We start from the raw sequence: 11,506 nt of genomic DNA on the forward strand, positions 1-11,506 counted from the left end.
TGCGCTCACCTGCCACCAGCCACTCCTCTCTGCGAGGGTGGCTGGGACACGCGGGCCACCTCTGAGGAGGGGAGGCAGTGGCTCGGGCTGGTGTCCACCTTGCTGGCCGCCCGCGTAAGGTTCACGGCCTCCCTTTGGGTCCTGGCCGCCTTCGGGACCCCTGGCGGCCAGGAGGTCATGACCCCACTGGCAGGATGACCCCTCCCGTGTGACACTGCTGCCTGTCTTCTCTGCGTCTCTCTGGGCCCCGCTCCCACCGTCTGGTTTCCTGACGTCCCTGCACCCCTGAGGTGGGGGCCGGGTCCCCACTTGCCCGCCAAGGAAGCAGATTGAGTCCAGACGGAGCTGCCCCTGGGGTCCCCCGTCCACCTCCCTGAGGTGGCAGGAAGGGTCTACCACCGCCCCCTGTGCGTGACCCCCTGTGTGTGCCCCCTCGGCCTCCAGGGCTCCTGCCTGTGTCCTGTTTGAGGACGTGGCCACACCTGCCACTGTCCCGGGGTCATGCTGTCCTCAGGCCTGCAGGGAACAGTGGGGAACAGGCCCGTGGGGGCCCTTGGGGGCCCCGGTGGGTGAGCGAGGGTCCTGAGTCCTGTGGGAGCCTGGAGCCCCGCCCCCGGGGGCAAGTGCAGAGGGGCCGCCTTCTCGGACTGGTCCCTCGGGGGTTCAGCCAGCGCCGCGGCCGGGGCCTCGTTTACGCACAGGCCGTGACGACCGTGTCTGGGGGTGGCGTCCACGTGTCCCCTGGCCCGCCCCTAGCCCAGCCCCCATGGAGGGGCCGCACAGGAGGGCCGGGCCCAACCTCGCCCTCTGTCTAGGAGAGGGAGAGGAAGTCGCCCGCCATCAACTTCCACCACACCCCCTTCGAGGACGGCAAGAGCCCCCTGCAAGCGTACTGCGAGGCCGAAGGCGTGACGGTAACCCCCGCCCCAGCGGTGCCCCGCCCCTGCCCCCTCCCGCCCCCGCCCGGCTGGTGCTCACCTCCTGTGCGTCCCCCGTGTCTTTGCCTCCAGGACATCCTGGTCTCAGAGCTGATGAAGAAGCTGGACATCTTGGGGGACAACGCCGTAAGTGTATGTTGCTCTCCTGACTCGTGCATGCCCCTCACGCCGACCGCCCCGAGGCCCCAGCCCCTTGTGCTCCGGGCCCCGTGAGTCCCAGGCGGCCCTGCTGCCGGCCGCCCCTCCCTGTGGCCAGAGCTGCTGCCCGTGCGCGACTGGCCTTCGGGAGAAGTTCTGTTCCTTCTCGCGTCGCTCCTGGGCCCGTGTGGGTGGCGACCAGCGCCCGGAAGTGGGGGGGTTCGGGGCCTGCGCTCGGCTGGAGTGGGGGCCCACGCCCAGTCCCCCAGCAGAGACGCTCTGTCCACGTGGTCTCAGTTCCTGAGGTCCACCTGTAGCTCTTCCGGGCCCTTGCTGGGAGGGGCCGCAGCTCTGTGGGGAGGCTTGGGTGCTGCAGGCTGGGGAGTCCCACCGCCTGTGTGTGAGAGGGCGGCAGGGCCCTGAACAGCCCTCCCGTCTCGGGGAGGGGGGGTTTCCAGTTTCGTCAGCGGACTCCCGGAAGGGGTCCCAATCACCGAGGGGACAGAGGGGCTGTAGCCCTCGTGCCGCCCTCCACCCTCTGTCCGTGAAGCTATCTTCCGTCCACCGTCCACTGTCCATCCACCTCCCACCTCCCGCCCAGCCCCCACCCGTCCCCCGGCACCTGTTGCATCCCCTGCCCAGCGAGGGGGTGGGCTGTGCTGGGCGGCAGCCCCGCCCACACCCAGGACGTCTCCCCACGGTCACCGACACACACAAGGTTTGCAGCTGTCCGTCCCCGCCACCCTCTCGAGGCCGAGTAAGGCCCTAGTCAGAGGAGTGCACAGCCCACAGCCGGGGGGGGCGGAGGGGACTACACCCCCCGAACCCAGGTGTTCACACAGCCAGGCTGGCCCCCCGAGCGAGGAGGAATTTGGGGCTCCTGGCCCTGCTCCCAGCACCACGCCCGAGTTGGGGTGCAGCGCACATCCCCCCGTGGACAGAGTTGCCTCTTTGCCTACAGCAGTTGGTCACCGGCCCCCACCCTGTGCAGACCGCGTGGGTATTGGGTGGCAAGAGACCCCCACCCTCAGGGCACCCCCCCCCGGGCAGCGGGACCTCGGATGCCCAGCCCCTGCCCCGGCACTGACAGAGGGGGCAGCCGGGGTCTGAGCGGCCCCTGCATCTCGTGCCCGCGTCCCCCGAGGATGCTGACTGGCCCCAGAGCCAGCTCACCCCGCCTGGAGGGGCCCCCCGGGCGGGCTCCCTGGGACGAGACGTGGCTAGAACGCGCAGAAAAGGGGCGGGGACCCGGGGGCGGGGACCGTTGCGGCGCCGGGCACGCTTGGCCTCCGCTCCCCGTTTGCGCATGACGTTTCCGTGGCTCAGGCTCCGTGCTCTGCGCTCCGCGCGGGGCGGACGCGGAACCCGGCGAGGCCACGGGCAGGGGCCCGTTGCCACTCACTCGCCTGCCTGGTGCGCGGCCCGCCGGTCCCGCCCTCCCTCGGGGGCGCCCGCTCCGACCGCCGTGGGTGCTGCGGCGAGGGCACACGCGGGGACACACAGGAGGCACCCCGCGTGACCAGGGTCAGGAGAGGAGGGCAGCAAAGAGCCTGGGGGCCTGTTCTAGCGAAGCACTCTCGGCTGCGGCCCCGGCCCCCCATCCTGCACCTGCCCAGTCAGCCCCCTCCACACCGTGCACCCCCATTCCCCCTCCATGCACCCCCATTCCGCCCCTCCACGCACCCCTCATTCACCCCAGCTGCCCCAGGGGGCCCCTGACTCTGTGCGTGTTCTGCTTTCGGACGCAGAACCTGACGAACGAAGAGCAAGTGGTCGTCATCCAAGCCAGGACCGTCTTGACCTTGGCTGAGAAGGTAACGGGACCCGATGCTCCTGGGGGGGCCGTGCTCCCCGGGGTCTCACCCTCCGGACTTGGCTCAGAGAACACGCTCCCCCTGGGAGGAGGGAGGCGGGTGCGGGGGGCGCTGACCCTGTCGGCCCTGGAGGTCTGGCACACACGGGGTGAAACGCGCCCGCCCCGCGTGTCTGCACGTGACAGAGGGAGCCCACTCTGCCCTGGTTTCCCCCCAAAGGCCGGGGGGCGCGGTGGGCCTCCGAAACGGTCAGCGTTCTGTCTGACCCTCCTCTGGGGGCCGCCCAGCCTGCCCGGGCTCCCCGCACCCCAGCTCCCAGTCCCAGCCGGCCCAGTGCAGCCCCCGCTGGCTGCCAGCGCACCCACCCAGGGGCCTCCAGGAAGGGGTGTCCGGCGAGTGGGAGGCGCAGGGTCCCGGATGGGGAGAACCCCTCCTGCACCTCCTGGACGAGCTCACGGGCACCAGCTCCCGCTGCCCCCCACTGAGGACCCTCCTGTCCCCGGGGACGGGCTGAGGGCACCTCACTGGAGAGCAGGCCGGCGGTGGGTGGGCTGGGGCCTGGACGTGCCCTGCATCCTCGTCACGGGGACATCGTGGGGACCACCGTGCCAGCCCCCCATCTCCTGGCGAGAGCGGAGCTCTTCCCTCTCGGGGGAGACCTGGGGGGCACACAGGGGCCTCCCTCCCCCCCTAGGCCGTCCCCATGGGGCGGGAGGCGCGAGGGCCCCCGCGGGTCTCAGCCGCCTGCCCTGCTGCCTCCAGTGGCTCCAGCAGATCGAGGAGGCGGAGGCGGCCCTGCAGCGGAAGATGGCCGACCTGGAGAGCGAGAAGGTCGGTGGGCGTCCCGGCGCGCAGCCCGCCCCTGGCCCCGGTGGGCCGGCCCCGCGGCCGCGACACAGGTCCTCTCGTGTTGCAGGAGCTGTTCAGCAAGCAGAAGGGCTACCTGGATGAGGAGCTGGACTTCCGGAAGCAGGCGCTGGACCAGGCCCACAAGGTGAGGGCCACGTGGCTGGGGCGCCCCTGCGGGAGTGGGGGGTTGGAAGTGGGGAGAGTGGGTCCCATGCCAGCGGGGCCGGGCGCAGACCCCCGCCCTGGGAGGGCCCGGGCCCGTGTGACCCGCGCGGGGCCGCTGCCTGCCTCTGTCCCTCCGGCGCCCCCTGCCCGGCTGCGCTGGCCGCCTGTCACCAGACACTCTGCCCCAAGAACTCGGGCGCGGGAGCAGAGTCCCAGGGACGGTGGGAGCGAGTCGCTGAGACGGGCAGCGTGACTGGGAGCAGTGGGGGGTCGGCAGCACCCCCATGGGGAGCCCCCAGACTTCCTGCAGGAGTGAAGCCCACCCCGCCTCCGGCAGGCAGTCACCCCGTCCACCGCTCTGGGGGTCACCTTTGTCCCCCGCCCCGTGCAGTCAGCACCTGCCGCGTTCTGGTTCAGGAAACGCTGTCGCCCGGCCCCGGCAGGGCGGCCCGAGGTCTGGCGGGAAGCAGGCGTGGGGTCCGGGACTGAGCGTCCGGCCCCCGGGAGACCTGAGGCCAGCAGCTCGGCCCCTCTGGGTGCACAGAGGTGTCGGTTCCCCTGCCTGGGCTGACAGGGGAGGAGGAGAGACGTCCCACGGGTGGCCCCGGCCCGTGCTTGTGCGCGCAGGGAGGCGGTGGACGCCCCCCAGGTTCCCGTGGCGCGGACTCTAAGCCCCACGCTCAGCGGCGTCTGTGTCAGAGTGCGGCGTCTCCCAGATGCAGTGCGCCTGCGTCCTGAGAAGGGGCCGTCCCCGGGGCGCAGGCTGCGGTGGCAGCCGGGGACGGCGCCTCCTGTGGCTGTCAGGAGCAGTGCCGTGGAAGTGAGGGCCAAAGTGGGGCACTTGTTTTTGCCTGTTTCTTAAAACGTCAGCTCAGACTAAAGGGCTTTTCGTGATCATTTTGCCTAAAGGTAAACATTCATTTTTGAAGGTGTTACAATTTTTTAAAGATTGTATTTATTTTTAAAGAGGGGAAGGGAGAGAAACATCAGTGTGTGGTTGCCTCTCGTGTCCCCCTGGCCCGCAACCCAGGCCTGTGCCCTGACTGGGAATCGAACTGGCGACCCTTTGGCTCGCAGCCCATGCTCAGTCCACTGAACCACACTGGCCAGGGCTGAAGGTGTTGCATTTTTGATGGGAAGATGGGTTTCTGTAGTTTGAGAATTTGGTTTTTTCGAAGGTTGTGCCCATGACACTTTTCCAGAGGAAAACCTCTGAAGGTCCCCCAGAGCAAACGGCTCGACCCTTGGGCACTGGTAACAGGACGCGTATTTGGGGGACTGAGGTACGGCGGGGACCGGTTTGTGTGGGCCTGTGGCGCTTTCTCAGTCACGACAGGGTTTTGGGGGAAGCAGCCGAGGGCTGAGGCCCACGTCCACTCCGGTCTCTCCTTGTCGCCGTGTCCCCTCCGTGGGCCACCAGCTCACACGGCTCAGCCTGTCCCCGCCCTTGGCCTCACGCATCAGCCCCGACCTGGGGCCCGGCTGCCACTCAGCCGGGCCAGCTTCTCTGCTCCTCCAGGTCTTTTACTGGGGGCTCTGGGGCTCCAGGCCCTCCCCTGAGATCCAGGGGAGGTGATGACCGTGGCCCCTAACAGTCGGCCTTCTCCATGTCCATGGGGAAGCCGTCCACCCGCAGAGGCCCCTGCGCAGAGCTGGCCCAGGGCTCCGGACCGCTGGGTGGCGCAGTGGCCGGAGGGGCAAGCTGGTGGGCCTGGGCGACCCCAGGCCCAGTCCTGCCTCCTCGAAGAGGATGCTGCGACCCCTCGAGGACGGGTGTGCCCCAGGTCTGCTCCCCAGTCCAGAGCGGCGCTCAGCGGCGCCCCTCACCTGGCGTGGGAGGGACCTGAGTGAACCTTTGTGGGGACACAGTCCGCGGCCCACAGGTGGCAGGGAGGACGACAGAGGCCGGGCCTGGACTGGGGACCGGCGGGGCGTCGGGCGCGTGCCCTCCCGTCCGGGATGCACGCCCGGGAGCGCGGCCCGCCTCCTTCCCCTGGGGATCCCAGAGCCTGTCTGGCGGCTCGAGAGCCAAGGGAGGGGCCTTCCCTCCGCTGGTCTCCCGAGGGGACCCCGCGGGCCGCGCCCCCCAAGGTCGCGTGTCTGCTGACTGCGCTTTCCCAACGGTGCGCGTCGTGTGGTGGACCCGGTGTCCATGCTCGACTGCCAAGGCGGCCAGTGCGGGGGCAAGGGGAGTGACCCCGAGGGATGGACGGGGCCCCCGGCCCCCAGCTGCAGAGGCTGACCTCTGCCCTCCTGCCCAGCACATCCTGGAGCTGGAGGCCATGCTGTTCGACGCGCTGCAGCAGGAGGCGGGGGCCAAGGTGGCCGAGCTGCTGTCGGAGGACGAGCGGGAGAAGCTCAAGGTGGCCGTGGAGCAGTGGAAGCGCCAGGTCATGAGCGAGCTGCGCGAGCGGGACGCCCAGATCCTGCGGGAGCGCATGGAGCTGCTGCAGCTGGCACAGCAGGTGCGGGGGTGGGGCCGTTAGAGGATGGATGGGAGCGCATGCAGCTGCTGCAGCTGCTATAGCAGGTGCGGGGAGGGGGGAGGGGAGAGCATGCAGCCGCTGCAGCTGGCACAGCAGGTGCAGGTGGAGGGAGGGAGGGGAGGGAAGTGCATGGAGCTGCTGCAGCTGCTATAGCAGGTGTGGGGGGGATGGGAGCGCATGGAGCCGCTGCAGCTGACACAGCAGGTGCGGGGGGGGGGGGTGGGAAGGGAGGGGAGTGCATGCAGCCACTGCAGCTGCTATAGCAGGTGCAGGTGGAGGCCAAGGAGGTGGTACCAGGAACGGGCTATCTAGTAGCCTCACCCCAGTGACCACACCCTTCCATGGCCACGCCCTTGGATGAACCCTTTTGCTAGGCTGTCTGCACTTCCAGACCAGCCTCCCAGGCCACACTGTCCTGGGCTCTCAGTGCACGTCCCCTCTCCTGGGACCCCTGACCGCCGGGTAGGGGTGTGGTGAGGGTGCCACCTGGCGAGCAGCAGCTCCTGGGTTGGGGAGCAGCCGCTGGTCCCCTCCAGCTGGTCCCTTTCTGACGGGGCGGGTGTTAGGGGCACTGGCCCACCAGAGGACCTGACCTGAAAGACACCCTCCCTTCCCCCGTGTGTCCCCATGTGGCCTGGGAGGCCACGGAAGTGGACCCTGCTCGGGACGCCCAGACGCAGTGGCTGTCGGGGACTGATGTCCAAGCAGAGGGCTCCCAGCCGCCTGTGTCCTCAGCCCCAGATCCAGGGCGGTCAGTGTGAGGGCTGTCATCTGCGTCCCCACACCCGCCAGGCAGGCTGCGGTCAGAGCGCAGCCGCCCCAGGGCCCAGACACAGGCAGACTGGCATCGGGTGGGCCCCGCCCCTGGGGGGCTTCAGTCCGTGACTCCCGCCCCCGCCCTGTCCCCGGGGCGTCGGGCTCACGGCTGGTGGTCCAGCGCGGCCGGAGGTGGGAGGGGAGCGCGGCCGCGAGGGGACGGCTGTGTCCCGGGGTGTCAGGGCCAGCAGACCCGCCTGGTCCCAGACGCTGCACGGGGGACAGGCCAAGGCTCCAGGCCTCTCGGCGCTGGCCAGATTTGCAGACCGGCCCTGGTCAGCACGACCCCTGGGGCCCACGAGCTGCGCGGCGGCCGCCCCGCGGCCGTGTGTGCACTCAGCCCCCGCGAGACGTCTGGGGAGGCTTCTTCCCCGGGCGGGCGCTCGGTTCCTGAAGACTCCCCCGCCCCCCCCCCCCGCCCCCGTTGACCTTGCAGAGGATCAAAGAGCTGGAAGAGAGGATAGAAGCTCAGAAGAGACAGATCAAGGAGCTGGAGGAGAAGGTACCGTGAGCGCGGCTGTCGGGCTGCTCTGCCGCCGAGCATCCCAGACCGGGGAGAGCCCGTCGGTCACAGGCGCGTCGCCGCTTGCGGGCTGGGTCCGAGGTCGGGCCCCAGGGCGTGGCAGCTCTGGGCCAGGAGCCCGGGTCTGGGGTCTGGGACGCCCCTTCTGCCACGGCCTGCCCACGAGACCTTGGGCTCCACGTCTCTGGAGGCTTCGGTTTCTGCCGTGGTAGCCGGCGGGCGGGGCGGGAGCCAGACCAGCGACCCAGGATCCCTGGGAGGGCGAGGGAGCATTCGGTTTTCCCAAGCTCCCGAAGCACGCTGGACGGAAACCCCGTTTCTGCAGCACGGATGTCCCCCAAGGACGGGCCGTCCGTCCACTATGGGACTCCTAGTCCTGGTCCTCAGCCCAGTTGCCTCCAGGGTCAGGAAACGCTGCTGGTGGGCGGTTGGTGGGGGCCGCGCCGCTGGGGGCTCGGGGCGGGCTGTCCAGCCCTTCTCCCGAGCCCCGGCCTGGGAGGCACGGGTTGCAGGCGCTCGGTCCGCGCGGGTCACAGTGTGACTTGCTGCTCCCCGGACCAGACCGCACGGGGCAGGCCTGGGAGCACCCTGACTCTTCCTGGGGGGTTCGCCTGGTGTAGGGCAGTTTCCCCCCGAAATGCAGGGGCAGTTCAGGGATCTCTGGTGACCACGAGTGATGGGATCTTGTGGTCAGCCCTGCCTGGGGGGTCTCGTGGGCAGCGTGCGTCCTGGCGGAGGGCCAGCAGGGCCCTGTGCTCGCAGGACTGAGGGTCCCCTCCCCCCGGCCCACCTCTCCTGCCAACAGCCCCTGCTTCCACTGAGCGGTGGTCACGGCAACGGCAAACCCGCCGTGCCCAAGACTGGCCCCTGGGGCGGTGCAGGGCGCAGCTCCCAGCCCGGCATCCGGCAGATGAGGGTGTACTCTTCGAGTGTTCACAGGACGCCGGGGCGGGGACACTGGGCTGGGGGCTTCAGCCTCGCCCGGTGTGGCGGGGGGGGCGGGCACAGGGGGGAGACTGCGACCCCCCCCCCCCGAGGGACAGCTGTGCCCCTTTGCTTCTTAAAGAGCGTCTGTCAGGAGTAAACACTGGAATCTTCATTCTGTTCTGTTAATCCAGCCGAAGTAGCTCTGGGTTTCCAGGCGGTGGGTTCGAGGCCGGACATTCTCGGGTCCGAGTTGCCCTGGGCCCTTCCCCTGGCCCCACGTGCCTGCCGCCCCGAGTGCGAGGCGTACCGGGGACGTTGCTGGCACTCTGTCACCTGCTGTGGGGCTGCCAGGGGTGCAGGGCCCTCAGTGTTGTCAGCCCACGACCCCTGGTCACTGTCGGCTCTGGTGGCCGTCCACGCGGCCGGTCCGCCGCGCAGAGGAGGATGCGGGGCCCCTGGGAGGCGAGGGCACCGGCCGAGGCTTGCTCGAGCTGCGGACCCACGGGCTGGCCCCCGACTGTCCCCCAGCCCTGCTCCCAGCCCGGGCAGGGTCCCCGGGAGGGCCTCTGTGTGGCGGCAGCACCGTCACTCGGACGCAGGGTCCACTCGGCCCTTAAGCCACCGGATGCCAGCCCCCAGCGTGGCCCCTGAGCCCCGGCGACCTCCCCCCCCCCGTTCTCGCTGTGTTCTGTCTGTGACCACCCTCTTTCCTGCCAGAAGCACTACAAACTCTCTTTTCTCTCTCTTCCCTCCGTGTCTCCTCCCTCCCCTTCCTTTTCAGTTTCTATTTTTGTTCTTGTTTTTCTCCTTAGCTTTCATTCTCTGGTCGTAGCTCGCCTGGGTGCCCTGGCGTGGTGAGTACGCCCTCGGCTGCCGTTCCAGGGTGAGCGTCCGCCCCGCCCCCGCGCAGCAGCGCAGGACCCTCAGCCGCCCCGGGGCCGGGACTCAGGGGGGCCGGCACCGTCGGGGGGCACACGGCGCTTGCCTTCCTTGCCGGGGGAGGAGGGCAGGACCCGGCGCCACCGCAGTGGGGGGCTGTGCGCCCTCAATGTCCCCGGACGCTGGCGGAGCACAGTCTCGTGGTCCGTGCGCTCTCCCCGCGGCGTCCGGCACAAGCTCAGGGCAGCGGGAGGTGCGGCCGGAGAGGCCAGCTTCCCGGCCGCGCTGGCTCTCAGACCCGGGGCCCCTCCTGGACGCCGACCCCGCCTCCTCCCGAAACCACATGGTTCTCGTCTCTGTCCTTCCAGCCCCCAGCGGAGCCGGACCCCACGCCTCCAGCTGGACCGGAGGGCAGCGGCAGCCCGGGCAGCAAAGCGAGACGGCCCGGGTCATCCCCAAAGACACAGGAGGACCTGGCCCGTGCGGGCCCTCCGGTCGGGGGGGAGGCAGGGGCTGGGCTGGAGCCGCCGGCTGTCGCCTCGACGGGTCTGGTGGCTCGTCTCCGGACTGTGCTGCTCTGGAAGGGGCCTGGTCTTGGCTGCTGGATGCCAGGGTCCGTCCTTGGGGCGCAGCCCCCCGACCCCGGTTCCAGGGACACGCGAGGGCCCTGCCGCGCGGGAGCAGGGGCCGCGTCCCCGGGCCTGCACGCCCACCCTGCCTGGCTCCCGGGGTGGCTGTCGCCCGCACGGTCTTGGAGGAAGATCCTCAGGAAAACGCTGCTGCCCCAGGAAGTGGCAGCATGGAGGCCGTGGCCCCCGTGGTGACCTGCTTCAGGGGGACCGGAAGGGGTCCCCAGACGTCGCCGCAAGGAGGGTCCCCCTGGCCACCGCGGGAGGTGAAGGCGATGCTATGACCCGCTCACCGGGGTCCCCGGCCCCTCCTGATGGACACGCCACAGCGACACCCCCCCCCCCCCCCGCCTGTGACGCTGCCACCGTGGGCGCGGCCGGGGGCGCGGCTGCCACCGTACACCTTCGCCGCAGCCGGGAGCCTGGCAGCGCGGGGACGGGGACGGGGACGGGGACGGGAGGCAGGAGGACTCGGGGACGGCCCCTGCAGGGGAGCCCACCTTTCTCCGACTCCCGGGAGGCGCCCCAGCTGCCCAGCCCAGGCCCCGCCGAGGGCCCATCACGTCCACCCGGAGCCTGCAGGCCGAGGGGAGCCGAGCGTGGCCGAAGCCACCCTGTCTGGACTCCGCCCTTCACACTCAAGGGCGGGTGCGCCTGGGAGGGCGAGGAGAGCCGGGCGCGTGGTGGCCGGCAGGTGAGGCCCCGCCCACACGGCCGGGGGGACGGCACTTCCCGCCCTCGGGGTTGGGGCCCTCACCCCACTCTGCCCAGGGGCGGGGTGCCCCACCCCGTCTGGTGGGGCTCGCCCGGGGCCGTCTGCTGGATGTGGGTCCTTTGCTGGGGCGCCGCTCCCGCTGTGGGGGGTGGGTGGGGCGGGGGGGGGCGCCTCACCCCGGGGGCCTCCTCATTCCCATTTACTCCTGTTTGGTTCGGAAATGTTCGGCTGCAGTTCCCCAGACAGACAGCTACACGGGGAGGCTGTTCCGGCCCCTTCTCCGTCGTCCTGGGGCCGATGGGGCACGTTTTGGGGGGTCATTGGGGGGGCACAGGAAGTAGGGACGGCGTTTGAGGCAGAGAATGAAGATCTCAACCACCCAGACCCCCCCCCGGCACACCCCGTGTCACACGTGGTCTCGGGGCCCCGGCGAGGCCGCCGGCCACCCCTCGTCCCTCCTCCGTCCGCCCTGGTGCGGTGGGACGGGCCGGTCCGGGGCGTTGGTTTTCAGCGTGTTCTTGCGCTTGACCGCCCACCCGCAGCGCAGCTCGGTGTAGAAACGACACCGCGGCCCCGCCGTCCTCGGTGAGGAGGGAGGTTTGGCTGCTGGCGGCCGGCCGTCCTCAC

The 11,506-nt window shown here is 70.4% G+C and overlaps 1 protein-coding gene across 8 annotated transcripts in view; it reads left to right on the top strand.

Annotated features, from left to right (window-relative positions):
* JAKMIP3 (Janus kinase and microtubule interacting protein 3) overlaps positions 1-10,445 on the top strand; it is a 45,455-nt gene extending 35,010 nt beyond the window's left edge. For 4 of the 8 annotated variants that reach the window (XM_045854601.1, XM_045854607.1, XM_045854605.1 and 1 more), the window contains 9 exons: positions 816-914; positions 1,011-1,064; positions 2,825-2,890; positions 3,653-3,721; positions 3,807-3,884; positions 6,166-6,369; positions 7,643-7,708; positions 9,438-9,510; positions 9,904-9,983. In XM_045854601.1, the coding sequence (XP_045710557.1) occupies positions 816-914; positions 1,011-1,064; positions 2,825-2,890; positions 3,653-3,721; positions 3,807-3,884; positions 6,166-6,369; positions 7,643-7,708; positions 9,438-9,488 (687 nt within the window). In that variant the 3' untranslated portion in view covers positions 9,489-9,510; positions 9,904-9,983. Of the gene's footprint in view, positions 1-815; positions 915-1,010; positions 1,071-2,824; positions 2,891-3,652; positions 3,722-3,806; positions 3,885-6,165; positions 6,370-7,642; positions 7,709-9,437; positions 9,511-9,903 lie in introns of all 8 variants that reach the window. The other 4 variants (XM_045854600.1, XM_045854602.1, XM_045854604.1 and 1 more) reach the window with 2 other exon arrangements.
* Positions 10,446-11,506: the final 1,061 nt, after the last annotated feature.

This window comes from Phyllostomus hastatus, unplaced genomic scaffold (assembly GCF_019186645.2).
Source record: "Phyllostomus hastatus isolate PE091 unplaced genomic scaffold, TTU_PhHast_1.1 phas_scaffold_1066, whole genome shotgun sequence".
Lineage (NCBI taxonomy): Eukaryota > Metazoa > Chordata > Mammalia > Chiroptera > Phyllostomidae > Phyllostomus > Phyllostomus hastatus.